Below are 27269 nucleotides of genomic sequence, written 5' to 3' on the forward strand. Positions count from 1 at the left end.
TTGCTTTCCTTGTTAATGAGCTTGAAGTGGGAATAAGAAGTGCAATAGACCCTAATGTTCACGTGCGTACTTGTTGGCAGATTTGGAACGGTGCGGTTGCCAGAGCAAGGAAAGTGGGCGGTCTGGGGATCCGTGTTGCGACCTCTTCTGATACAGATGAGCGCTGTCGGGTTGATGCAGTGCGCATTTGCTGTGTACCTAGCCTCAGAGCAGTTCCGGGTCAATAACAAAGTTCAAGAGATGTACTTGCAGCCTAAGAGCTGGGCACAGACAACCGACTGAAAGATTGTCAAATTTCACATGGACCTGCATCAATTTCATTACGCAACAACCGTTTGTTAAAACACTCCCACATGAGTAAGGACATATGCTGAGCATCCAGCCCACACATAATGATAAATGAGAAAATGTGTGCAGAATACATTGTTTGTGACACGGCATCTCAAAGAAACCCCCGTTCCATTACAGCACTGAACTTGTTAATATTGGTGTCAACAATGGCACCCCAAGGGTTTGATAAAAAATCGATCTCATTGCTGCTTTCTATGCATTCGGGTACAAGACGCTGTTGAGCTCTCGTTAGGTGTGAAGAACAATGGCCGGTTTATAGAAAATGTGCATTGAATTGATGTGACAAACGGATGCTTCCTGCTTTTTAATAAAGCCAAGCTCGTGATACATTTGCTCGTGAAAGAATGAAGAACTCGTCTTGTTCTTGAAGACCTAGTGTCGATCTAAAGTTGTGGCCAAAATATTGGCACCCTTGCACTTTTTTCAAATAACACATTCTAAGAGAGCTTCCAACACAACACAACATTGTAACACATTCTAATAGAGTTTAGGTCTAACACATTCTAAGAGAGCTTCCAACACAACACAACATTGTAACACATTCTAATAGAGTTTAGGTCTAACACATTCTAAGAGAGCTTCCAACACAACACAACATTGTAACACATTCTAATAGAGTTTAGGTCTAACACATTCTAAGAGAGCTTCCAACACAACACAACATTGTAACACATTCTAATAGAGTTTAGGTCTAACACATTCTAAGACCCAACTTTTTTTTCTTTTTTTGTGTGGACAGAATCGAGGCCCGTGTAAGACCTAAAATATTCGTACTAAAAATAAGTTGAAATTGACAAAAGTATTTGGTCTCCACAATTCTTTATTTCACTGTTAATATTACAGAACTTTTGTTTTTTATTCAGAACTCAAGATATCATTTTAAATCAGAAAAGAAAAAATGGCATTGACAAAATTATTTATCTCGGCCTTTGGACAAAATAACTGCAGTCAAGCGCTTCCTATAGCCATGAATGAGCTTCCTACACCTCTCTGCTGGCAGTTTGGCCCACTCTTGTTGTCAGGTGCTCCAGTTCTCCCAGATTGGAAAGGTGCCTTCTCCCAACTGCTGTTTTCAGATCTCCCCACAGGTGTTCAATGGGATTTAGATCTGGACTCATTGCTGGCCACTTCAGAACAGTCCAGTGTTTTGTCTCGAACCATTCCTGGGTGCTTTTTGAAGTGTGTTTGGGGTCATTGTCCTGCTGCAAGACCCATGACCTTCGACGGAAACCCAGCTTTCTGACGCTGGGTTGAACATTGTGCTCCAAAATGCCTTGGTAACCTCGTGATTTCATGATGCCATGCAGACATTCAAGGCACCCAGTGACAGCACAGCAACCCCAAAACATCACTGAACCTCCTCCATGTTTGACTGTAGGGAAGGTGTTCTTTTCTTTTAAAGCTTCGTTTTGTTTTCTGTAAACATAGAGATGATGTGTTTTCCCAAAAAAACCTCTAATTTGGTCTCATCTGTCCACAGGACATTCTCCCAGAAGGACTTTGCCTCGTTCAGGTGTGTTTTGGAAAACTCCAGTCGGGCTTTCTTATGTCTCTCTCTCTCTCTCTCAGCAGTGGGGTCCTCCTGGGTCTCCTATCATAAAACCCCTTTTCATTGAGTTGGTGACGGATGGTGCAGGTTGAAACTGTCTTACCTTGTGTCTGAAGGTCAGCTTGAATCTCCTTGGCAGTTGATCGAGGTGCTTTTGCCACCATTCGAACAATCCTTCGCTGCAATCTACGATCAAGTTCTCTCTTGCGGCCATGTCCAGGGAGGTTGGCTACAGTGTCATGGGCCCTAAACTTCCTGATAACATTGCGTACGGTGGACACAGGAACATCAGGGTCTCTGGAGATGGACTTGTAGCCTTGAGATTGTCCATGCTTGGCTACAATCGTGTGTCTGACCTCCTCAGACAATTCTCTGGTTTTCTTTCTTTTCTCCATGCTCATTGTGGTACACACAGACACAAAACAGCAGAATGACTCATTTTCTCCAATCAAACTGGTCGAATGAGTGATTTTTATATTGCAGGCACCTGCAACTCACCAAAGGTGAGTTCAATTCCAAATTAAAGGAGAATCACCTGCTTGAAATTTAATTATTTCTAACAACTTCTGAAAGGTGCCAATAATATTGTTTGGGCCATTTTAGGATTTCTCTGTGGAATAAGCTAAGATTCAGTAATATTTTCAGCTTTTTTGTTTTTTTCCACTGCAAACCAAAGCGATACATACATAGGTGGATACCAAAATATCTTTTTATTTCAACAATTTTCTGGAAGAAATGGTGCATTATTTGAAAAAAGTTCAAGGGTGCCAATATTTTTGGCCATGACGATGTTGGCGGACAGGTAGAACAATGGATGAAATCATCAGGACATTGGTTGAGATATCCTCACTGCAGTGGGAAGCAAGAAGGTGACATTTCAGGCATGAACCCTCTTTTGATCTGATGAAGGGTTAATGCTTGAAACATCAACTTCCCACGGCGGTTAGCATATCCCGATTAATGGCTTGTTGATTGTCATCCATTATACATTTGCCAGATTTTGCTGCACGGTTGCTTTTAATTTCAACTTGACAACAATATGCTTTACTCTTGCCAGAGAGTGTATTGCATTTGGGTGTTTGTTTGTCTGTTCGCCCAAAATGTCCTAAGTAGGCCACAAATATTACCCGGTGGTAGGTAGTATTACACGTAACCTTTATTCAACCGAGTACCTCTATAATAAAGTCGAGTAAACCCTTAAATAATGTGGTGTGTGGGGAGAGCTGAGCGATTGTGTGGGCCATCAAGTAGAAGGGCTGTATCTTGTTTGAGCAATCGGTTGGTAAATAGGGACGAGTGTGGGAGCCCCTGTGATCCTGCTGTCTTGTATCCATGTGCCAAATCTCAGAACACTATCAGCCAGGTGATAAGGGAGAAGTAGCAAAAGTAGCGAAAAGTTAACAAATGGACGGACAGACATCCAGACCCATTTTAAGTTCATCGCTTCGAGAATTGAGATGAGATGACCTAAAAATATGTCTACGTCGGTAAAATATGTACATCTATAAAGGAAGTATGCTTGTCTATAAAATACGTGATTGGAACATGAATCTATACAATAAAAACAAAAAGATCTGTTTGTGCGCTTTATGAACATGAACCTACGTTTTCAATGTCAACCTATCCATACAAACGCACAAAAGTCCTGATGAGGTTCTGCAATCCGATTGTTCTTTATAGTTGTCAATGTGATGTGTTTGTGCTACAGCTGGGCAGGGTTCCGTGTTTTTCTTAACATCATAGTCAAAATGATACATTTTGATAAACTCTGATAGGATTTGAGGGTGTAACTATTGCACAAAGCAAGGGGGGGAGGGGGAGAGGGGAACGGCAAGCTTGGCAAGCGATAGCAGGCTTTTTACTTTTATTTTTACCTCAATGAGGGCTATATATATAGTCCGTGCTTGGAGCCTTCAAGTTCAACATAAAGTTTTTTTTATGAAAAATAATGCAGATGTATAACAATCCACCAATGCAAGTTCAGAAATGAATGCAGATCCTTTACTTTGCGATACAAACGCAATTCCCGCCATTTCCACTCACGATCGAGGCCTCCACAGTGACCGCGCCTCTTCTTCCTCCTACAACTTCGTCTCACTTCTTTCACTCAAAATGCACGAAATTCTGCCGCATGAAATTATGTAGAGGCCTCGTCGGGGGGATATAAGGTAGATAAGGAAGGCGTTGTACCAGAAGAATCAAAATAAAAGTGGAAGAACATAAGGAAATGGGAGCTATTCTGGACCCACAGCCAAACCCGACAAACCATTGCAATACACCCCGAACGTCTAGCGCCGCCACAAACTACACCATGGAATTGCAGCTGGCGTGGTTTTTTTTAACCATTGATATTAAAATAAAACGTAGCCTAAAACCACCGGGATTTTATGCTGATTCCGAATCTGTGTCTAAAACTTTTCTCCGATGTGTCGTTCTTGAGTTATAAGCGGACATCCAGACAGACACACACACACACACACACACAGACACACACACACACACACACACACACACACACACTCCTCCTTTATATATAGAGATGATGCAAAGATGAACTGGTTTAATTTTGGGGTAAAGAGGTCAAAGTCTAATAGGTTTATAACTTTAGAATGGCTGAAGGGATCTAATTCAAACTTGATACAGCTATGTATAATGATTTAAAGATCAACTGATTAGATTTTGGGGTCAAGAGGTCAAAGGTCAAATGACAGACTTCCCGTCAGGTAAGAATTCTGTTACTGCGCTAACTTGTTTATCCACTCAAGGGATTTTCAGCAAACTTGATGTAATGATATATTGTGATGCAAAGATAAACTGATTCGATTTTGGGGTCAAGAGGTCAAAGATCAGAGGTCATGTTAAGTTACAATTATTTGATTAGGTCCAACAATTAGGTCCAAATTATTATTTGAACAAACTTAGTACAAGTATATATTGTTACAGACGTGGCTTGGATGTTATTTACCGAGCGGTTTTATGGTATGACCACGTCTGCACAAGTTACCCGATTGTGCCCGAACGTTGACTAGTCGCGCTATGCTGGCTCAATAAGAAAAAGAAGACACCCGGCTGGATTACAATAACACAATACGACACCAATGTTTCGATTCTCAAGTATATTCGTACGGAAAAGGTTAGATTACAGGGGCTAGAGGTATATTACAGGAAGACAGGCACTTAGACACACTCTTATATTAACCCCGGACAGACGACAGACACACGGGACAACGGCTGACTCACACGGGGGTTTGATGGCTAGGAAAGGCAGAATCGATGGCTCAAGGTGCACTCTTGGCTCAAGGACAGGGTACTGTACGGTCCAGTAGATGCAGGAGGTTTCACAGCGCTCGAGGTGGCGTCTTGTCGTCTCAAGCTGGGGGCGCATCTGACTCAGCGCTCGCAGGTGGCTTTCCTTCTCCAAGCTGGGTGCGCATCTCTCGTCACATCCGGCGCGGGGCCGCGTATATCCGGCGGGGAGTGACACGCCCTCGGCTCGTTAGCTCCGCCTCGTGGAATCGGCACGTTGCTTCTCATTGGGTGCGTGCGGGGGGGTTTACCAGGCTCCGCCCTTGACGAGGAGCTGACAAGGAGCCCCTTCGTGGTAACCCCGTGGAGCGCATGGTCTATGGCGCTAATCGAGCCGGTGTGAGGACGCATCCTCCCCCGCTCCGCCGCCATCTCCTCTGTTGTTGTTGTAATTGTTGGGGAAGAAGATGGAAGGAGGTATGGGAAAGGTCCTAAACTCACTACTGATGCCATATAATCACATTCTGGTGCAACGAAGAGTCATAATTAATGGAGACGAGGCCTTAACTGACATAGAATAAGAATAACTAGGAAGATGTCCGAAAGTTGTCTACGTGTGGTGCGGTGGACCTGGGCACGACATTTAATGGGGGAATAAGGGGAAGGTCGGCTCTACTGATTGTTATTTACATGCAATGGGACTAGGGAATGGGGGATCGGGGAAAGTTGGGGAGTATTGGAGAAAATAGGGGAATATTTACAAGCGGATATGGAGGCCAAATTCCATATTCGCAACATTGCACCCTTCTCTACCCTCGGGGCGTCCCGACCCGATAAATTTTTACCTACTTTAGTGTGGCACGCAATGTAGTTCCCTCTACTATTAACTCTACCCTGAGTGCGACAGTTTTACAGATATTCACAATGGTAAATATGTCCCCCTGCGACGTTGCACCCTTCTCCTCACAGAAACACACCCACAGGATAACCGAATCCGGAAAGAATTCTCAAACTAAACATACAGCCGGTAGGGAGCATTATTTACAAGACTACGCTGCTATTTACACTACGATCCAGGACCTGTCTTTGGAGGAACACATGCAGATGTTATGCATAGAGAGAGCGCGCTTGCCAGCATCGATACACCAACCCACGAGTGCTCTGTGGCCGACGGCCTTTAATAACGTGCAGAGCACCCTTTCCCAGCATCAAAAGCACCACCCCACCACACAGTCAGCACCATCCGGTGCAGTCACCATTGTTCAATGATTAAAAATAAATGCGACAACCCCTAACCCTGCAGGTGTCTCTTGCTCTTCGTGTGGCCTTCAGTGGTGTTAATTAACAGTGGTTCACCTTTATGGCATAGGTGCCACGTTGACCCATAGGTCCATCCCCGGGTGGTGCTTGGCCGCAAACGAACTGCGGTCCATTGTGGGTGGCCACAAACATTGCGGTCCATATGGTGTATCGATCCCGGCAGCAAACAGCGAAAGTGCAGGCCCACAACTGCGCAGCCAGCACCTCTCTCTCCTCTCTCTCTACCCCAAAGCCAGATCCTCGGAGGTGGGAGACAAAAGAAGCAGACAAGTGAGTAAGGTGGTAAGGGCGCAAAAGTGCACGCAATGTAAGGTGATGCACACTGGGGGCACATGGGAACCAGGTGAGACAGGTACGTTCCTATCGTACGCCCCCCCCCCCCCACCAGGTAACCTACATGGCCCCTCCCTTACCCCTTACTGTATCCACACAACACAACACTACCCATAAACATCTACTTTACAAATCAACAAACATCCCTACTGTCTTCCCCGTTCCTCCCATAAACCAAATTCGTCTTCTCTCCCTCCTAACCAATCAAATTTGCCATTTTCAACTCTCATCAAAATTTGCCATTTTCAACTCAACATCAAAATTTGCCATTACCAATTCATCATCAGTCCCTCCTAGGGAGGGAGAGATGGAATCACCCCAATGTCTCATCCACGTCGTGATGCGTCTCACAAATCCTCACAGCAATCTCATTTCCTGCACAAAACAAAGAAAACACAGGTGTGGAGTCATCATCATCACCACAGGTAAGTGGCTGCGTATGGTGCGACAGGTTCATCAATCCTAACTATCTCCTAAATGACTTTAACAACTTTACACTACCCGGGGTCCTTCTCCGGCCAAACCATTGGCCCTCTTACACTATGGGTTCTAAAAACCAATTCCCATTGGCCAAACTGTGGTGCTCTTCAATTTGGGGTCTCACTCCCCCGATTCATCTCCCGGTGCCCTCGTACAATTTCTGGGCTGCGACGTGTACCTCTCCCAGTGGGTCTACCCACCTGCACACCTCCACCACTGCAGTTGCCTCCGAGCTTACCTGCTCCTTACCCTAACCTAACTACCAGGGGAAGGCCCTCTGGCTCTCTCCCCACTCCGTGCCCTCTCTGGCACTGGGCTGCCCGATCCACACCCGGGATCCTCAGGCACCCACTCACAACTACCGGCTCCCAGAGCCCACCTGCGGCCTCACCTGGCCGACATCCTCACAGTGGTGGAGTGCCCAACCAACTACACACACTAACAGGCTACACGCCCAGCCATTTCCACAACACTAATGCACCCATCCACAACACCATTCTGCCACCGCATCACAAATGCCAATATCCAACCACAATTTACCTGCACCCTCTACCTAACACTTACACTACCCGCCCCGGGTATCCGTGATGGGGGTCCACTCTTCCCCCATTCACACCTTCACACCATGCACACCACTCCGTACCACTTACTCCAACTCTCTCCACACACCTGTATTTGCACACCTGTGCTCTCACACCTGGTGCCACCTGCACCCTTCTCTCCCCAAGCGCATTCGCGCTGATCCACACACTCACTACTCATACACTGCTCCACACACCTGTCCAGTTGCACACCTGTGCAATCACACCTGTTCAATTCTCACACACACACGGCATCATCTCAGCTAACTACTCCCTTCTGAAACTTGCGCTTCCCAGTCGTCCCTTTAAACTATTGCGCTCCCACGTCATTATCATCCATACTAATCTACCTGCGTCCCCACTACAGGTATCAGTCACTAACTAATCTTAACGTTACCTAATGTCATCTTCTAGATCCCTACACACAATATCCTAACCCACCCGGGCTAGTTTTCACTGCCATACACCCCATAAACCTAGTGCTCCTTTGCCCCCCCTATGGGAAAGGTGGCAGGGATGCCATCCCACCCCATCGGGGGTCTCTCACTACCAATTTTGCACATCAAATTGCAACAAATTAAAAATTTGCCAATCACTACCCATCATCTGCCAATCACTACTGCCAATCCCTTGCCAATCATCAAATTTTGTTTTTCTCTACTTTTGGGTCCAAAACACTAACCTCATCACCCAGTCGACTCACTAATACCTCTCGGTGCGCCAATCCCTGTCCAAAGCCCGGCTTCGTAAAGCCAAGCCATGAATGCTGGTTGTTTTGTGCCAGCGGCTGGATGCGTCCGGCATTCGGTGCAGGGACGGGGGCTCACCCGGGCCGAGATCCCACGCACCACCTCGGCGTGGAGCCATCCAATGTCCCGATCTCGACCTGCCGGCACGTCTCAACAAAACGTGGTCGCCATAACGACCCTTCCTATCGGGCTGCCAGCTCCGCCTAGTGGAGCACGGACGCGGCCGTTCAAAGCGAGGCCCAGCACGCACCGAGGGCCCGATTCGGCTATAAGTCGTTCTAAACTCTACCCCGTCTAACGTCGATGCTTCACCTGGACGCTTACACCCCGCAGCCCGTTCCTTACTCACACATCCAGCCGTGCCCATGCTCCTCGTACCTTTCCTTACACACCCAGGTACCCTCATTCCACTCACAGCCTTGGTCACACACCTGACCACCGAACACTTTGGCACACATTCGTTGGTCGCACACCTCACCAAAACACCTCTTCGCGCCCCCTCCTCAGTCACCTCCTCTGTGACAATCACAGGTGTGCCCTCATTCGCACACCCAACCACGTGCCTCACTACCAATTCCAGCGTGCATTCCCACTCACGCTCTACCATTCCAGGTGTGCATCCTTCCATCCCAGGTGTACATCCTCGCTCACCTGTCACAACAAACTCACTCTCCTTGTCACTCTCACTACTCTCACCTCCATTCTTGACAGCGCACTCACCCTTACTCTTGACAGCGCACTCTTTCCTCGTGCTCCTGCCCGTCACACACCTTTCTCGCGCACACTCTCCCGTTACACCCTCTGTAACACTCACCACAGGTGGACACTCTTCCTTACTTCTGACAGCGCACTCTTTCCTCATGCACCTGTCCGTCACACACCTTTCTCGCGCACACTCTCCCGTTACACCCTCTGTAACACTCACCACAGGTGGACACTCTTCCTTACTTCTGACAGCGCACTCTTTCCTCATGCACCTGTCCGTCACACACCTTTCTCGCGCACACTCTCCCGTCACACCCTCTGTAACACTTACCACACCACGCTTCCATGTGCTCCCTCGCACACGCGCTACGACCGACTCACTCTCGCCAGCACACTCACTCCTTGGCACGCACTTTTTCCTCACACACCCCAGAGTCGGACTGTCTCGCACACCTCCTCTTTCGCACACCAGACCTGTCGCACACTTCACCCACGGCCTCTCACGAACACCCGGGTCTATCTCGACCCCCAAGCTTCTTAAATCCCCTGGCGCATCATACGCACGACCATATTGGTCACCACTTACACCGGGTCCTCTTCCTCTTCGCTTCTCCTCCATCACCTGCGAATCCCTCATCCGGTTAACGAGCACATCACGATCCAAACACAGACTTTGGACCAATTCTTTTATCTCCTCTTTTATCTCTTTGTTATCCCCTCTCCGTCGCTTCTTAATTTCGCTCACCCCTTCTTCCACTTCTTCTAATTTGTGCCTCACCTCTTTTATTCCCCGGTACGTCTCCTCAAGCTCGTCCTCCAAGGCTACCTTGACCGTTTCCAGGTGCGTCCTCACCTGCCGGTCCTTCGTCTCCATTACCTCTATCACCTCGTCCAACCTCGTTGTCAGTCCCTCACGTACCATCTGACATTCCCTCTTCGTCGCTACCAAGTCATTTTTTAGGTCATTTTGTGTCGCTTTTAAACCTCCTAATACCGCAGTGTTCCTTTGAACCTGCTCCACTAACTCCGTTTGTCCCACCGTCAGCTGCTCCACCTCCTGCGTCAGGTCCTCTATGCCCCCTTGTAACTTTACAGTCCCCTTTCTCACCTCCTTTTCCATGTGCTCCTCACAGTGCCTCACCTCCTCGCGCACTCCTCCGACCTCCTCACTCACTCCTCTTCTGATCTCCTCTCCCATCACTTGCATCTCCTGCCCAGATGCCACCCTCATCTGCTCCATTTCCTCCCTGTGAGCATCCAGTTTGGTTTCTACCCCCATTCTGACCCCCTCTATCTGCTGCTCCATTTGTTTAACTTCCCTTTCCGCTTGGTCCCTCATGTCCCTCAATTTGCCTTCCATACTGTTTTCTAACCCCTCTAACCCATTTTTCACTCCCTCTATCTGATTCTCCTGGGCAGCCATTCTATTTTCTACCCCCATTAACCCATTTTTCACTTCTTTTATCCCGTTGTCTAACCCCTCAAAATTATTGTCTAACTTCCCAATTTTCTTGTCTAACTCCTCAAAATTATTGTCTAACTTCCCAATTTTCTTGTCTAACTCCTCAAAATTATTGTCTAACTTCTCACCGGTACCCCTCGCTTCGTCCCTCATTACCCCCATTTGGTTTCCCATTACCCCCATTTGGTTTCCCAAGTCATTCCTCAGGTCTTCACTTGTCTGGACCATGAGCGCCTTTATTTGTTCCATAAATAGGCCCCAATCCATCGGCGGCGCTGCTACGGTCGCGGGCGCGGTGACCAGCGAGGCGCCATTTTGTGCGTTTGCTACCCTCGCTGCTTCGCTCTCCTCACGTCCCTCAATTTGGTCCTGGACCGACCCTGCCTCACTCTCCCCTACCGGACCCCAGCCGTCTTGATCCGCCATAGCGCGACTTGCAAAATTCGAGTTTCGTAAAACAAAACAAATTTCGGCCGCTCCAAATTTTGACCAAATTTTTTTTTTCCTCTATTCGTTTTTTTTTTTTTTTTCAAAATTTGGTCGGGCCTCGAATCTCACTCCCGACACCAATTGTTACAGACGTGGCTTGGATGTTATTTACCGAGCGGTTTTATGGTATGACCACGTCTGCACAAGTTACCCGATTGTGCCCGAACGTTGACTAGTCGCGCTATGCTGGCTCAATAAGAAAAAGAAGACACCCGGCTGGATTACAATAACACAATACGACACCAATGTTTCGATTCTCAAGTATATTCGTACGGAAAAGGTTAGATTACAGGGGCTAGAGGTATATTACAGGAAGACAGGCACTTAGACACACTCTTATATTAACCCCGGACAGACGACAGACACACGGGACAACGGCTGACTCACACGGGGGTTGATGGAAAGGACAGGCGGGTAGCGATGGCTCCAGGTGCACCTGGGCTCAAAGGTCAGAATCGACTCGGTCCGGTCCAGAGATGCGGGGAGGTCGCAGCGCTCGGATGGCGTCTTGTGGAGGCGTGGGTTCGAATCCCACTCCTGACACCAATTGTTACAGACGTGGCTTGGATGTTATTTACCGAGCGGTTTTATGGTATGACCACGTCTGCACAAGTTACCCGATTGTGCCCGAACGTTGACTAGTCGCGCTATGCTGGCTCAATAAGAAAAAGAAGACACCCGGCTGGATTACAATAACACAATACGACACCAATGTTTCGATTCTCAAGTATATTCGTACGGAAAAGGTTAGATTACAGGGGCTAGAGGTATATTACAGGAAGACAGGCACTTAGACACACTCTTATATTAACCCCGGACAGACGACAGACACACGGGACAACGGCTGACTCACACGGGGGTTTGATGGCTAGGAAAGGCAGAATCGATGGCTCAAGGTGCACTCTTGGCTCAAGGACAGGGTACTGTACGGTCCAGTAGATGCAGGAGGTTTCACAGCGCTCGAGGTGGCGTCTTGTCGTCTCAAGCTGGGGGCGCATCTGACTCAGCGCTCGCAGGTGGCTTTCCTTCTCCAAGCTGGGTGCGCATCTCTCGTCACATCCGGCGCGGGGCCGCGTATATCCGGCGGGGAGTGACACGCCCTCGGCTCGTTAGCTCCGCCTCGTGGAATCGGCACGTTGCTTCTCATTGGGTGCGTGCGGGGGGGTTTACCAGGCTCCGCCCTTGACGAGGAGCTGACAAGGAGCCCCTTCGTGGTAACCCCGTGGAGCGCATGGTCTATGGCGCTAATCGAGCCGGTGTGAGGACGCATCCTCCCCCGCTCCGCCGCCATCTCCTCTGTTGTTGTTGTAATTGTTGGGGAAGAAGATGGAAGGAGGTATGGGAAAGGTCCTAAACTCACTACTGATGCCATATAATCACATTCTGGTGCAACGAAGAGTCATAATTAATGGAGACGAGGCCTTAACTGACATAGAATAAGAATAACTAGGAAGATGTCCGAAAGTTGTCTACGTGTGGTGCGGTGGACCTGGGCACGACATTTAATGGGGGAATAAGGGGAAGGTCGGCTCTACTGATTGTTATTTACATGCAATGGGACTAGGGAATGGGGGATCGGGGAAAGTTGGGGAGTATTGGAGAAAATAGGGGAATATTTACAAGCGGATATGGAGGCCAAATTCCATATTCGCAACAATATGATGCAAAGATGAACTGATTAGGTTATGGCATCAAGAGGTCAGAGGTCATGTCAGGTAATAATGTGGACGGAGGCATATCGGTCGACGTCGTGATGTTGAAAAGTGTCGTTCTAGTTTATTTTGCAACAATAAAGGGGCAATAGTCTCTTTTGCTCCAATGAAGGACTAATGCTGATTGTTAGGTGTACTTGTTTTTTTTTTTTATGTCGGAGGCTCCAGGCACGGACTGTATAGTCCTCATCGAGGCCAGGCCTTAAACAAAAGAGAAGAAAAGTGTCTGATGAAAAGTGTATGATATTTGTTTGCGAGAAAAATATTGAAGCCAGCCCGGTAGCTATCGTTTGAGTGAGACAGAAAGTAAGACCAGCAATCGTGACACGGAGAGTGTAAGATGGTTCTGGGCACCACTTTAACACTCCTCGGTCAGGACGGTAGTAGTATTATCCTGGGTGGTTGCTGTCTACAATCTACTACCTAAAAACCTACAACCGACTACTTCATTTCCCATGGAAGTAAACAAACTCGAGAAACAACTTTAAGTATATAAAATTAATTGTACAGTATTTAATTTTTGTATTAGAAGGCTAAACGAAAGACTATTCAGCATCTTGTCCAAATTATTATTTTGAATTACCGCATCTGTGCATTTTTAAATGATTGTTTAAAACAACATTACAAGTTGGGTGCAAGAGGTTGTTTGAAACACATGCAAGAGCAAGCTTTGGAACTTTAAATAACTACACCTGAGATTTCCTTTTAATAAAAAGCATGTTATGTTGCAAATGCAGTTGGATGAAATTCAAATGATCTGCAGCACATCAAAATCCTTTTGGAAACGACATTCCACTCAATTTGGATGAATCCAACGAAATGTGGGTTCTCGGTGCAGGATGCTTTTCTGCACTTATTCACGAAAATAAAACGTTTCCTCCTAAAGGCTTGGGAGCTTCCTGATTATTATGCATACATGTAATGGGCAATGAAGAAATGACCCATCTATTCCATGTTAAACCACAAGGAAGTTTTATTCTCCTATTACATTTTCAAGCATTATACAGTAAAAATATGATGAATATGAATGAATGATCGTTTTAAGGCCATTTTCCCTGCTAGAGCAGGGGTTAGCCTTGCGGGCCCCATGACAATCATGGTTCCCTGTTTGAGGCAATGTTTTTATGGCCGGATGCCCTTCCTGACACCAACCCTTAGTCGCCTCTTACGATTGCGCAGGGATACGGTGTACCTATTCTAAATCGGGGTACACACCGGGATCATTCATCCCAGCAAGCTGGTACTCAATTTGCCGACCTCGGAAGGATGACAGGCTGAGTCAACCCACTCCGCAGTGTAAATATGACGCTGCATTAAAATCAGAGTTCAGAAATGAAAGAGTGGTTGTTGCTCCAATGACCCTTCATGAGGTACAAAATGTGAGGCAGGATGAGAAATAGGCTGGTGGCCAAGAATGCATTAGCCTGTGCCTCAACTCGTTCTTCTTTACAGGTGGGACAGAAAAAGGTTGCCATAAATTTCCAAATTAAATGAACAATTTTTTTAAATTTTTTTGTATACAGAGTCGAGGCTCGTGAAAGAGCTAACATTTATCAAACAAACAAATCAAACAAACAAAGTATATAAAAAGGGGAGCGGTCGACAAGATGGGGAGAGAAGGGGAGGAAGCACACAAACACAACATTTGAGGGCAGGGACATCGGGAGATGTGTGGGAGGCAGAGGGCCTGGGGGGAGACAGGATAGGTATAAAACGTAAGGACACCAAGGACTTCCAGGAAAGAAGACAAAAGTCACCTCAAAAAAGTGGATTTGGGGTGAAATTAGCGGGGGTAGAAAAGATCAAGGTTTTGGATTGGGGAAGATAAGAGATGGTGGTGAACAGCCGTTTTAAAGACCTGGAGGGAGGAGTGGGATTGAAGAGAGTGAGGGAGTTTGTTCCAGAGGCGGGAGAAAAGAGGAATGAAGGAGTGAAGGTGAGCAGAGAGTCTTGATTTTGGCAGTTTAACCATAAGAGGGTTGCAGGCAGATCTTGTGCGACCTGCAGGAATATTTGGGGGACAGAGCCCAGAGAGAGCTGGGGGAGCAAGGCCGGAGAGGAGTCGGTAGAAGACGGAAAGACCACCAACCTGCCTGCGGTGAGTAAGTGAAAGGCCCTCGGAGATAGCGTCATCGCGGGAGATTCCAATGATTCTGAACGCTTTGGTTTCAACAGCGTGAAGACGAGCTAGGTGTGAGGCAGGAGCACTAGCCCAGAGGGGAGAGCAGTATTCCATTGAGCTGCGGATGAAAGCCTTGTATGTGGTGAGGAGCTCAGGTGTGCCAAGGAAGGACTTCGCACGACGGAGGATGCCCAGTCGGCGACTGGCTTTGGAGGCCAGCTTGGAAATGTGGTTTTCCCAGGAAAGATCATGGCAGATAGTGAGACCCAAAAGCTTGTGACAGAACTTCTTGGAGATGATTATTCAGAAAGTAGATGGGAGGGTTGTCCAGTCGGTCTTTTCGGAGAGACATCGTAAGAGTGTGAGATTTGTCAGGATTGAAAGACATGTTCCACTTGTTTGCCCAGTCTGTGATTTTGTCCAGGTCTGCAGAGAGCGAGGAGGCTGCAGACTGCCGATCTGAGGGATGAGGAATGGAGTGGCAGAGAGTGGAGTCATCAGCAAAGAGATAGAGAGGATTTTCAAGAGAGTCAGAGAGATCATTGATGAAGACCAGAAAAAGCACAGGGCCCAGAACACTGCCTTGGGGAACTCCAGCCTGAACAGGAAGAGGAGATGAGAGAAACCCATTCAGGGCCACACGTTGACTACGACGAGAGAGGAAGTCCGCCAGCCATGCGTGGAGATTTCCATGGATACCAAAGGAGGAGAGTTTGGTGAGCAGAGCGGGGTGCCAGACCGTATCGAAGGCACGTGATATGTCGAGGGAGACTGCTCTAATTTCCTGTTTGGCATTGAGGACCTCCATCCATTGTTGAGACAGCAGAAGCAGCATGTCCAGAGTAGAGTGACCTGGTCTGAAACCAAATTGATGATCAGAGATCAAGCCATTGGAGAAGAGGAAAGATTTCATATCCGAAGCAATGATGGATTCCATGACTTTGCTGATAATTGGGAGAAGGCTGATTGGTCTGTAGTTGCTGGGATCTGTTTTTGCACCTTTTTTGTGCAAAGCGGTGATGTTGGCTGATTTCCAAGCAGATGGCAGTTGACCTTGAGCAAAAGAGAGGGTGAAGAGAACAGAGAGAGGGAGTGAAAGAGCGGAAGAACAGGATTTTAGGACCCGTGGGCTGATGCCGTCAGGTCCAGTTGCAGAATCAGAGCAGAAAAACAGTCAAAGACAAATGAAGTCAAAAGTTGTTTTTCTCTTGAACCTGATTTCTCAGATACGAACTGCAAACCTGCTGGTGACGTTCTTATCCTGTTGGCATTTTGAAGAAATAAATGTTTGTTTGTTTTTTCTGGTTTTTTTGTAGGTGCCTAAAACACGTCTCCGACCTACACCCAATGAGGAAAATTTATGTTTTCTTAACACATACGTTCTCTGTGGACAAACAGAGACCCAATCCTCTGGCGAGGGTAATTAATACTAGTGATATTAACAACAATAATTGGTTCACGAGTTATCAAACAGAGTGACCACTATATTCGTCATGGGTATGTGTCTGTCTGTGTCTGTCCGCAGCATAACTACCCGATGATATCATCCGATCTTGATGAAACTTGGGTGGGAGGTTGATATCATGATCTAGTTGTGTCCTGCCTAGAGTGGGCGTATTGCGCCCATTGTGGGCGGAGCCACGCCCGAAAAAGATCTTTTTAGGGGGTAATCGAGTTCAAGCTACATCTTCTCCGAGGGGTTTGGTGGAATTTGACAAGGGTTTCGGTATTTGGTTAGGCCAATGTCATGTGTCTAACCCCACAGAGCTCGATTTTTCATTTTCGCCCCAAGGTCAAGGTCACAAGGTCACGAAATTTAGAAAAGTCGATTTTTGATGGTTTTATTACATTGTTCGCTTCCTGATAGTGTGAAATGTTGTACATGATCTTATCTTATCACATACATCATGAAATACAAGTTTTCCAACAAATTTCAGAATCTTCGACCTTTGAAGGTTACAAAGGTCAAAGTTGTCAGAATCGAACTGAATTTTTGGTATTGTGTAGCTAACTAACCTCATAACTGATTATACATTATTTTCTATCTCATTTCAAGGTCAGTAACCTTCGTTTTGACATTTCCGGGCCTGGCCTGTCCGGGCCTGTTTCGGTTATAGTCCGTCCTTTGTCATTGAATACCGCTCGCTCGTGAACCATCGTCATCTCCTGACTTGTAATAGTATAAATTTGGCAATAATAATAATAACAATCATAAAATCCCTTTCCCCCCACCTTCCCCCTTCACCCTCACACCTGGGCTTGGTGAAAGGTAAGCTAATTCTCAAGCACGACAGCAAGCAGGTATGCTACAAGGTCGTGAAGAGCTATGAAAATTGTCTCATGGACCAACGGGCCCACTAGTACTACAAATGATTATGCGCACACTTGTCAGTTATGACAATAAAATATGATTTCTCTTTATGGTAATAGACAAAGTGGAATGAACATTTACCTTTCCCTGAAAATTATTTTCTTCAAGAATCAACGTCGAAGCATTTCCGGGTCACATGAGCACCCTCAAACGTGCTCCCATTGATCGGACAGCTGCTGGACTCCACCCACCATGGCACCCAAACAAAATATGGCTGTCATCTTGTTTTCTGGTGGGTCCAAGGCATCAGGACTGTAGGCCTCTGCTGATTATACACTGCCCGGGTTTGGTGCACCAGATTTCTAATGGCTTTGCTTGGGTCAAGTGTTACTCATGATGATACCCTGAAAAATCTAATCATATGTCGAATAAAAATTGTGAGCAAATGTTTAAGTCAGTACATGCCTCGCTAAAATAAAATAAAATGGCGTTAGGTAATTTTTGAACTGCCCCACGGTGGAGTTAAACACTACTTGACCATGACAAATCGACTCGTTCTGATTTTACTCCGACAGAGGGTGACATGGATGAGAGGTGTCAAGTTAATTTTTTAATAGCGCATTAAATGTGTTGGTGTTGGGCTAGCGGCTAGGGTGCCGGCTTAGGATACCTAGAGATCCTGTGTTCGAATCCTGGTCGATCACTGAATTAACGCCAGGGGGGTTGACTCAGCCTGTTCATCCTTCTGAGGTCGGCCAATTGAGCACCAGTTCACTGGTAATTCCCTGGTTGTCGTTAAAGGCGGCAAAAAGGGTTGGTGTCAGGAAGGGCATCCGGCCGTAAAACATCGCTTCAAAAAGGGGACCAAAAAAACAACGACGGTTCCCGAAAAAGGCCAACCCCTGCTTTGCGGGGAAAAATGGCCTCTAAAGGTGGTTATATTAAATGTGTGTTTCCCAATTGCGCTGTTCATCTTTTAAGAGTGCTTTAAATGCGCTTTTCCCTATCGGCCTGTTACTGGATTTCGTCGCAGGTTGTGACCACAGTGCGGTGCAGTCATTCTTGTTACCTGCAGCATGCCAAGGTCAGTAGTTCATTTTTAGATTGAACAATCCACAGGGTGTCCACAAAGTCACGCATCATAGGCAAAACATTTATTTGTAAGGTTGGCGACATCAGTTTTTCGAAATGTGTCCCTCCAATCTCAGAACGTTTGTAAACGGAAAAAGGAGGTTTCTCTGAATGTTCTTCAACATATCTGGGCTAAGTGAGCGATTAAAAAAAAATACATTAAAAAATAAATGCGAGATGAATTAAATAATTTCCGATGAAGCATGACTTTGTGGACACCCTGTATATTAAAGTAGATCTGGGTGCAGATGGATGGATGGATGCAAGCATGCGCACACACCTTCATTGAGCCAGCAGGCTAATTATATATTGAAATCCTCATGCACAATGGTCTGAATTCAAGTTTGGCTCAGTGACGGCTCGACATTTTAATTGATACACACACGAAAAAACAAATGACGCACTTGAACCTATGCATTTGGTTTCCATCTAACAAGCACATCTGGACTTCATCCTTTCATCTCTATAATCGTTTTTTTTTTTAACAGCTCAAAATAATAGAAACCAAGGCATGTTCAGCTGCTCGCATCCAATAATTTATTACTGTGTCCAGGTACCTTTTCACATTCGAAAAGATCAGTTGATTGCGTTTTCCTTGATGTGCAAACCTCAAAATAACAACTTTTAACTGCAGAGTGCAAAAGTAAATGATTACATTTTTAAAAACTACTTTCTTTCTGCAATGGTTAAAAACAAAAATAAAAAAAGATCTTTCATCTTAGGAAAACAAAGCATTCCCAAGGAAGGGAAATATGCTCCTGGACCGATTTAAGACTCACAATGGAATGTTTTCAGCATCAGAATTCATATACCTACCCTGCACTCCAACACTTTTCTCTTCAAAACACTACTCAAAACGGCTCCAGATGCAAGGACGCCAGCACAGCACCTGTGAAATATCTGCCACACACATGAACCCCCAGAGGGGTGTCTGGAACGGAGCCATGACATTTTGTTCCATTTTTTCTCTTTTTATTGACCGGCACGGCATTCAGTGTACCAGAGAATTCTCACAAAGTTTAGCGCCATAGTGCCGACGATGAACATTTACCAACATAGTCGGTTAAATTTGGCATTTGTTTCAACGCACACACAAACACTCCCTTCCAGTAGTTCATACAAAATCCAAACAGGTTTTCCTGTAATATGGATGAAGCGAACAGGAATTAGTTCCCAAATTTTTGATGAGCCAATCTTCAGAACATGCCCAGTACAGTCCCCCAAATGGATAAGAAAGGTGCATTGAACCAACCTTTTTTTTTTTGAACCAACCATACGTTTTTACACCTTTTTTAATGGGCCACGCCAAACAGGCAAGGACTTCAGCAGGCACATCCGGCTGTAGCAGTCTTCGTGTAAAAAGGAAGAGAAGGGAGAAAGTCCTTAGAGTTCACAATCCTCAACATCTGCCAGAAGATTCAGGAAGGGTTTATGCAAATAAAAATATCCTACTTGCACCAAATGGTCAAACTCATTTGGTTGTGATTGGTCTAATCCACAAAACCAATTTGATAAAGGCGAGGGGGTGAGGTTCACTTTTTTATTTTATCGATGCTCAAAATCGTATGTAAGAGGTTGCAACCATTATTGGAGCAACTTTTTTGAGGATGTGGTCAGGAATGTTGATCCAATCAACTTTAAAATAAATAAAAATTCGAATTACACAGTTCAAATTTAAAGGTTTTGATAAAAGTTAAAATTTGGTTTCACCCGTACACAAGTGTACATACCATTAACCCTTCATCAATCCTCCGTTCAAAAAGGGTCAAACCTGCCTTAACGACCACCTCTTTAGAATGGTTACCTGATCTCAGCGGCCAAAAATCGACCCCTACAACACCTGCTTGTACAACACCCTTTAACAGCAGCCACAAAACATGATCTTCCTTGACCTGATTGTTTTTTTACACGACAGTCATTATTTCACCAGCGACTCAGTTCTCAAATAGGCAGTTGGAAGCTCAATTGACTCCAGATTGTTACTTATTTTATTCTGATCAATGGAGAATGAATATAGTTCTAAAATCCCAGTAAAATAAATAAATAAGATGGTATTCATAGAATACTTACCCTGCGCAGTCAACTTGGTGCAAGCCTACTCTTTTGTTTTTGAAAGTTTTTTTTTTCTTTTTTCTTTGATCCAATGTCTGCCAGACCATGTGAGCAATGACGTCATAAGTTTATATTCTCTAATATAATTGTCGCATCGATCATTCTCAATAAATTTCAAACTGATCAGACAGTGACATTTCTGATCTGATCAAACAAACGTTGTCCCTGTCGAATTATGACGTCATAATTGTGGCACCAATGACATCATCGTTAACACCTATTCTCCATATGGAGTTCTTTACAATGAGCCGCGTTTCACATTTTTCCATAGAGCGGTTTTGGAGATACAGAGGTGCAACTTTTTTCGATTTTTCCAAGATGGAGTATGCACCACATCACGTCATAATTATCATTTTAAAATTATACAGAAGGAGCCACTCCTATTCTGAAACGGACTAACAGGTGCAGAGGAATTTTTAATTTTTTTTTCATACCGATCAGATCAAGCGTTGCACATGTCGAATTATGACATCATAATGAAGGCATCGATGACATCTTCATCAACATATCTTATTCCTCATCGGGAGTACTTGACAATGACCCTTGTTTAAAATTTTTCCATTGAGCGGTTTGGGAGCTATAGAGGTGTAACGTTTTTCCAAGATGGCATCCGTACCACGTGACCAATGACGTCATAATTGTGAATACAATTTTTTGGACAGGCGGAGGGAGCTCCTATGGCAAAATGGAGTGCCAATCGGACCAACGGTTGTTGAGAAAATGAATTTTAAAAATGCAGACATGTAGACAACCGAATGCTTAACCCTGCTCTTTGCTTTGCGAGCGCAGTGTAATAATGTACGCCCTGCTCCTGTGTAATCTTTCCTTTAGATCACGTGGAAAGTGCATTAAATCACTATCCAAAAAACACAACCCTGGCCTCCATGCTAATGGGAGAGGAGAGAGGAATAGGGCATAGGGAGAGGAATAGGGCAAGAGTGAAGGTGTGTCTGTGTGTGTGTATGTTTGTGTGTGCGTTCGCTGAATAATGTAAAGTGCCATGAGGGTCGTTTAAGGTGGGTTTTCACTTTTTGTGGGTTCTCGGTGCAGGATGCTTTTCTGCACTTATTCACGAAAATAAACGAAAATAAAACGGCGGGTATTTCAAACATTTTTGAAATACCCGCCGAACAAAAAACGACTCCTGCGAACAATTTACGACGCTTCCGAACTCCCGCGCATGTTTGGCGAACTTTTGGAGCCTAAAATACGAATGTTGGACTTTGCCATTTTTTCGACATTCGCATCCTTCGCGAACCGTTCGCGTGTCCCGTGAAAATCCACCTTTACTCTGCTTGATGGGGATATATAAGACTATTATTATTATTATTATTATTATTATTATTAATGAGTCAGCAAATGTCGCTCATGTAAAACAGAGTTGAAAACGCTGACCAAGTTTTGTTGTTGAAGTGTCTACGGATAGGAACAATACAGTTATCTTGTGATAATATACGGGGTTTACACAAACTCTCAAAATGATTACACTATCAGATTTGCTCACTTTTTGAATTAGCACAAAATGTGATGAATCGTTTAAAGTTTAGAATTTGGAGTGCTTTTTATCACGACGTTAATTTCAAAATTAGGAGAATATGCCGGTCCAAAAATCACTGGTTCCCTCCGCCACTGAGGGCACACAAAGGTTATGTTTGCACCCTTGTTTATTTGTCTGTGAGCAAGATATCTGAAAAAGTTATGGACGGATTCGGACAAAATCTGGTGGACATTTTTGGTTGTGTGACAAGGACTACTTGATTAGACTTTGGTGAAGATCCAAATCCTAGAATCTTTTGGTGATTCTTCACCATTGAGAGCTAGCTGGGATCCAAATCGTAAACTATTCAGCCCGGCAGAGGTACGCGCTCTATCGCGTGCCGTTCCTTTTTCTTATTGCATCGGAGAAATGTTACGGTCCATGAAACATTCACATTTTTCTACTATTATTTACCGATTTTATTTAACAACCAATTTGAATGAGATCGGTGATATCTAATGATGCATTCGTGCAATGATACAATAAATAATCAACTTAATGATGAGCGTTTCCCTTGGGTGGTCGTTATATTATAGACAGGTGTGACACCCAGAAAAAATAAATCCTTATGAGGGGTACATGACAAAGTGTAACCACCTCCCTTACCAAGGGATATGGATGCTGGCAGGCAAATCGCCAGCCGTCTGTTCCGATTCACCTGCAAGGAAGAGATGACACAACGGGGTGACAGGATGCTGCTCAGGTTAGAGCTTTGTCCCAATTATTCAAGAGAAGGGAAGAAGAAGAAAAAAAAGGAAAAAAAAGGTGATTAAAGGGGAAAAATCTGGGAAAAGAAATATAAAATCAGATCAACAAAATTAAATCGGATGCTGTCGACAACTTCTCACAACCTATGTAGCTTGACATTTCACGAAGAAAGCTGCCTCATTGGACAATAGAATGAACATCAAAAAGGACAGTGAGCTTATTATACTCTAATGAGGAAGAAGAAGAGGTAAAACTAAAATTTGGAGTGGCCAAAAAAAAAAAAGGAAAAAAAGGACATTCCCTTCTGTAGGTCACATCACAAACAAACAAAACATCATTCCTGAATGTCCTTGGCCTTGCGCAGGTCGGCAGCTTGTTGTGCGCACACAGCACACAACTCCACCGACACCAGACCACGATCGACATGCAAACACAGCCCACCTACAGATACTCCATTCTTCGGAGTTTCACTTTCGATTAATGGATATCTCGATCCGTTCCTTTCCACCACCGTGTTAACACACTCTGCTCGGAAAGACATTTTGTTTTCACCACACCCTGCATAGTCATGTTCCGCCACCGGACCGTTTGTCCTGGGCGACGTGTGCGTCTTGAGAAGGCCAGTACGGCCAGCACGGGTCACCAGGTTCAGCAGACCCGCTAGGGCGGAATCGTTGGATAGCACAGAGCGAAGATACACAACTTCACCTTCCAACTGCTTCACGCGACTTTCCAACCGCTCGCACTCGTTTTGGAGCTGTCGTTTCTCATGTTCCAGGTCACCCACCTTAAGGCAAAAAAGGTGTCCAAAGTTATTTTCAAAACTCTCAACAGAGGTGTGGTAAGAGGTCGGGTGGCGAAGAGGGATAGTGTGGACAAGTCGGTGAAGAGGGACATCGGTGGAAAGGGTGCGGGGAGCAGAGTGGGAGAGGCCGAGGAGGGGGGGGGGGAGGGGGGGGTTGGAAGAGGACGAGGGGGGAGGGTTGGAAGAGGACGAGAGGGGAGGGTTGGAAGAGGACGAGGGGGGGGGAGTTGGAAGAGGACGAGGGCGGGAGGAGTTGGAAGCGGACGAGGAGGAGGGTTTGAAGAGGACGAGGAAGGGAGGGAGGGTTGGAAGATGACGAGGAGGAGGGGGGGGGGGTGAAGAGGATGAGGAGGGGAGGGTTGGAAGAGGACGGGGGGGGGGGGGAGTTGGAAGAGGACGAGGGGGGGGGGAGGAGTTGGAAGAGGACGAGGGGGGGGAGGAGTTGGAAGAGGACGAGGGGGGGGAGGAGTTGGCAGCGGACGAGGAGGAGGGTTGGAAGAGGACGAGGAGGACTGGAAGGTTGGAAGAGGACGAGGAGGGAGTTGGAAGAGGATGAGGAGGGAGTTGGAAGAGGATGAGGGGGGGGGGGGGGGTTTGGAAGATGACGAGGAGGAGGATTGGAAGATGACGAGGAGGGGGGTTGGAAAATGACGAGGAGGAGGGTTGGAAAATGACGAGGAGGAGGGTTGGAAGATGACGAGAAGGGGGGGGGGGGGTTGAAGAGGACGAGGAGGGGAGGGTTGGAAGAGGACGAGGGGGGGGGGGGAGTTGGAAGAGGACGAGGGCGAGGGCGGGAGGAGTTGGAAGCGGACGAGGAGGACTGGAAGGTTGGAAGAGGACGAGGAGGGAGTTGGAAGAGGACGAGGAGGGGGTTGGAAGATGACGAGGAGGGGGTTGGAAGAGGACGAGGAGGGGGTTGGAAGATGACGAGGAGGGGGTTGGAAGATGACGAGGAGGGGGTTGGAAGATGACGAGGAGGGGGGTTGGAAGACGACGAGGAGGGGGGTTGGAAGACGACGAGGTGGGGGGTTGGAAGACGACGAGGAGGACTGGAGGGTTGGAAGAGGACGAGGAGGACTGGAAGGTTGGAAGAGGACGAGGAGGGAGTTGGAAGAGGACGAGGAGGGGGTTGGAAGATGACGAGGAGGGGGTTGGAAGATGACGAGGAGGGGGTTGGAAGATGACGAGGAGGGGGGTTGGAAGACGACGAGGAGGGGGGTTGGAAGACGACGAGGAGGGGGGTTGGAAGACGACGAGGAGGGGGGTTGGAAGACGACGAGGAGGGGGGTTGGAAGACGACGAGGAGGGGGGCTGGAAGACGACGAGGTGGGGGGTTGGAAGACGACGAGGAGGGGGGGGGGGGGTTGGAAGACGACGAAGAGGGGAGTTGGAAGAGGACGAGGGGGAGTTGGAAGAGGACGAGGTGGGGGCGGGGGGGTTGGAAGATGACAAGGGGGAAGGGGGTGGAGCAAAGAGGCCAAGGAGGGTTGTATATGGGGAGGAGGGTTGTATATGGGGAGGAGGGTTGTATATGGGGAGGCGGGTTGTATATGGGGAGGAGGGTTGTATATGGGGAGGAGGGTTGTATATGGGGAGGAGGGTTGTATATGGGGAGGAGGGTTGTATATGGGGAGGAGGGTTGTATATGGGGAGGAGGGTTGTATATGGGGAGGAGGGTTGTATATGTGGAGGAGGGTTGTATATGGGGAGGAGGGTTGTATATGGGGAGGAGGGTTGTATATGGGGAGGAGGGTTGTATATGGGGAGGAGGGTTGTATATGGGGAGGAGGGTTGTATATGGGGAGGAGGGTTGTATATGGGGAGGAGGGTTGTATATGGGGAGGAGGGTTGTATATGGGGAGGAGGGTTGTATATGGGGAGGAGGGTTGTATATGGGGAGGAGGGTTGTATATGGGGAGGAGGGTTGTATATGGGGAGGAGGGTTGTATATGGGGAGGAGGGTTGTATATGGGGAGGAGGGTTGTATATGGGGAGGAGGGTTGTATATGGGGAGGAGGGTTGTATATGGGGAGGAGGGTTGTATATGTGGAGGAGGGTTGTATATGGGGAGGAGGGTTGTATATGGGGAGGAGGGTTGTATATGGGGAGGAGGGTTGTATATGGGGAGGAGGGTTGTATATGGGGAGGAGGGTTGTATATGGGGAGGAGGGTTGTATATGGGGAGGAGGGTTGTATATGGGGAGGAGGGTTGTATATGGGGAGGAGGGTTGTATATGGGGAGGAGGGTTGTATATGGGGAGGAGGGTTGTATATGGGGAGGAGGGTTGTATATGGGGAGGAGGATTGTATATGGGGAGGAGGGTTGTATATGGGGAGGAGGTTTGTATATGGGGAGGAGGTTTGTATATGGGGAGGAGGTTTGTATATGGGGAGGATTGTATATGGGGAGGAGGGTTGTATATGGGGAGGAGGGTTGTATATGGGGAGGAGGATTGTATATGGGGAGGAGGATTGTATATGGGGAGGAGGATTGTATATGGGGAGGAGGATTGTATATGGGGAGGAGGGTTGTATATGGGGAGGAGGGTTGTATATGGGGAGGAGGTTTGTATATGGGGAGGAGGATTGTATATGGGGAGGAGGATTGTATATGGGGAGGAGGATTGTATATGGGGAGGAGGATTGTATATGGGGAGGAGGATTGTATATGGGGAGGAGGATTGTATATGGGGAGGAGGATTGTATATGGGGAGGAGGATTGTATATGGGGAGGAGGATTGTATATGGGGAGGAGGATTGTATATGGGGAGGAGGATTGTATATGGGGAGGAGGATTGTATATGGGGAGGAGGATTGTATATGGGGAGGAGGTTTGTATATGGGGAGGGTTGGATATTCTGAAATAGCTTTTTAATTAGAATTAAGGAAAAGTAAACAAGCAACATGACGACACACACCTGGACCTCTAAACCCTCCACGTAACGTTTCTTTCGCTGTCTGTTTAGACGAGCTGCAATCGCATTCTTCCGATTCTTCTCGAGTTCTTCCTCGTCGTCCTCCTCCTCATCGTCCTCCGCCTCCTCCTCCTCATCATCATGAGAAGCCGGTCCTGCGAGCCTCTTACGGCTACGCGGGATCTCCTTCACAGGATGACATTTCCGCCCGACCTTGCGCTCAGCACCCGCTCTCGGCCTTAGGCCGCAATCCTCCCCAAACCTGCGACTATCGCCCACAGGTACATCCAAAGGAAGCCCCAGGCTCTCCAACCTGTCGGCATTTGCAAACGTCCGCAAGCACGCCTCGATTTCCCCGTCCTCCAAGCCGGGATCCCAATCCAAGGCCGCCTCGGGGCCTAGGCCCGGCGGCTCGAGATCCTCAGGCAGCGGTGATTGTGCTAAAAGCCCATCGAACATATCCATGGTACAAATTCACAAAAGTTCGTTATTATTATTATTATTAAAAATGACCTCCTATAATAATCACATTTACATCAATGTTGCTCCGACCGTTTCTCTCGTTATTATATCTGTTCGAATAAGTTTTCAACGCTTGCTGAGTGAAATGGCGACGCACGAGTCCACCCTTCAACATGACGCGCTCTCATT

The 27269-nt window shown here is 46.8% G+C and overlaps 2 protein-coding genes across 10 annotated transcripts in view; one reads left to right on the forward strand and one right to left on the reverse strand.

Annotated features, from left to right (window-relative positions):
* LOC137435098 (transmembrane protein 126A) overlaps nt 1-3479 on the forward strand; it is a 25862-nt gene extending 22383 nt beyond the window's left edge. For 4 of the 7 annotated variants that reach the window (XM_078784654.1, XM_078784653.1, XM_078784652.1 and 1 more), the window contains exon 6: nt 81-3479. In XM_078784654.1, coding sequence (XP_078640780.1) covers nt 81-282 — 202 coding nt within the window. In that variant the 3' untranslated portion in view covers nt 283-3479. The remainder of the gene's footprint in view (nt 1-80) is intronic. The other 3 variants (XR_013624590.1, XR_013624589.1, XR_013624591.1) reach the window with 2 other exon arrangements.
* Nucleotides 2592-27269, reverse strand: CREBZF (CREB/ATF bZIP transcription factor). Of its 3 annotated transcripts, XR_010985998.2 has the most exons (6): nt 26622-27269; nt 23456-23685; nt 22797-22900; nt 19794-19890; nt 19358-19441; nt 2592-3252 (listed from the first exon to the last, which is right to left on the reverse strand). XR_010985998.2 is itself a non-coding variant. In XM_068128562.2 (5 exons), exons 1-4 carry the CDS (start codon nt 27081-27083, stop codon nt 19823-19825), a joined length of 864 nt encoding a protein of 287 aa, XP_067984663.2. In that variant the 5' UTR covers nt 27084-27269; the 3' UTR covers nt 19056-19441; nt 19794-19822. The 3 variants fall into 3 exon arrangements, 1 of the variants encoding a protein (XP_067984663.2); XM_068128562.2 differs by lacking the exon at nt 2592-3252 and having other exon boundaries at nt 19056-19441; XR_013624588.1 differs by lacking the exon at nt 2592-3252 and having other exon boundaries at nt 19056-19441; nt 22797-23685.

This window comes from Myxine glutinosa, chromosome 9 (assembly GCF_964187855.1).
Source record: "Myxine glutinosa chromosome 9, kmMyxGlut1.1, whole genome shotgun sequence".
NCBI classification, from domain to species: domain Eukaryota; kingdom Metazoa; phylum Chordata; class Myxini; order Myxiniformes; family Myxinidae; genus Myxine; species Myxine glutinosa.

Bases quoted from the DNA above. Each gene is read 5' to 3' on its own strand.
- CREBZF (XM_068128562.2), bottom strand. From the start codon at position 27,083: ATGGATATGTTCGATGGGCTTTTAGCACAATCACCGCTGCCTGAGGAT. The intron at 22,901-23,455 runs GTGTGGTGAAAA...ATTGGGACAAAG, and splicing joins GCGGAACATGACTATGCAGG to CTCTAACCTGAGCAGCATCC. The intron at 19,891-22,796 runs GTAAGGGAGGTG...TTTTACACGAAG, and splicing joins GCCAGCATCCATATCCCTTG to ACTGCTACAGCCGGATGTGC.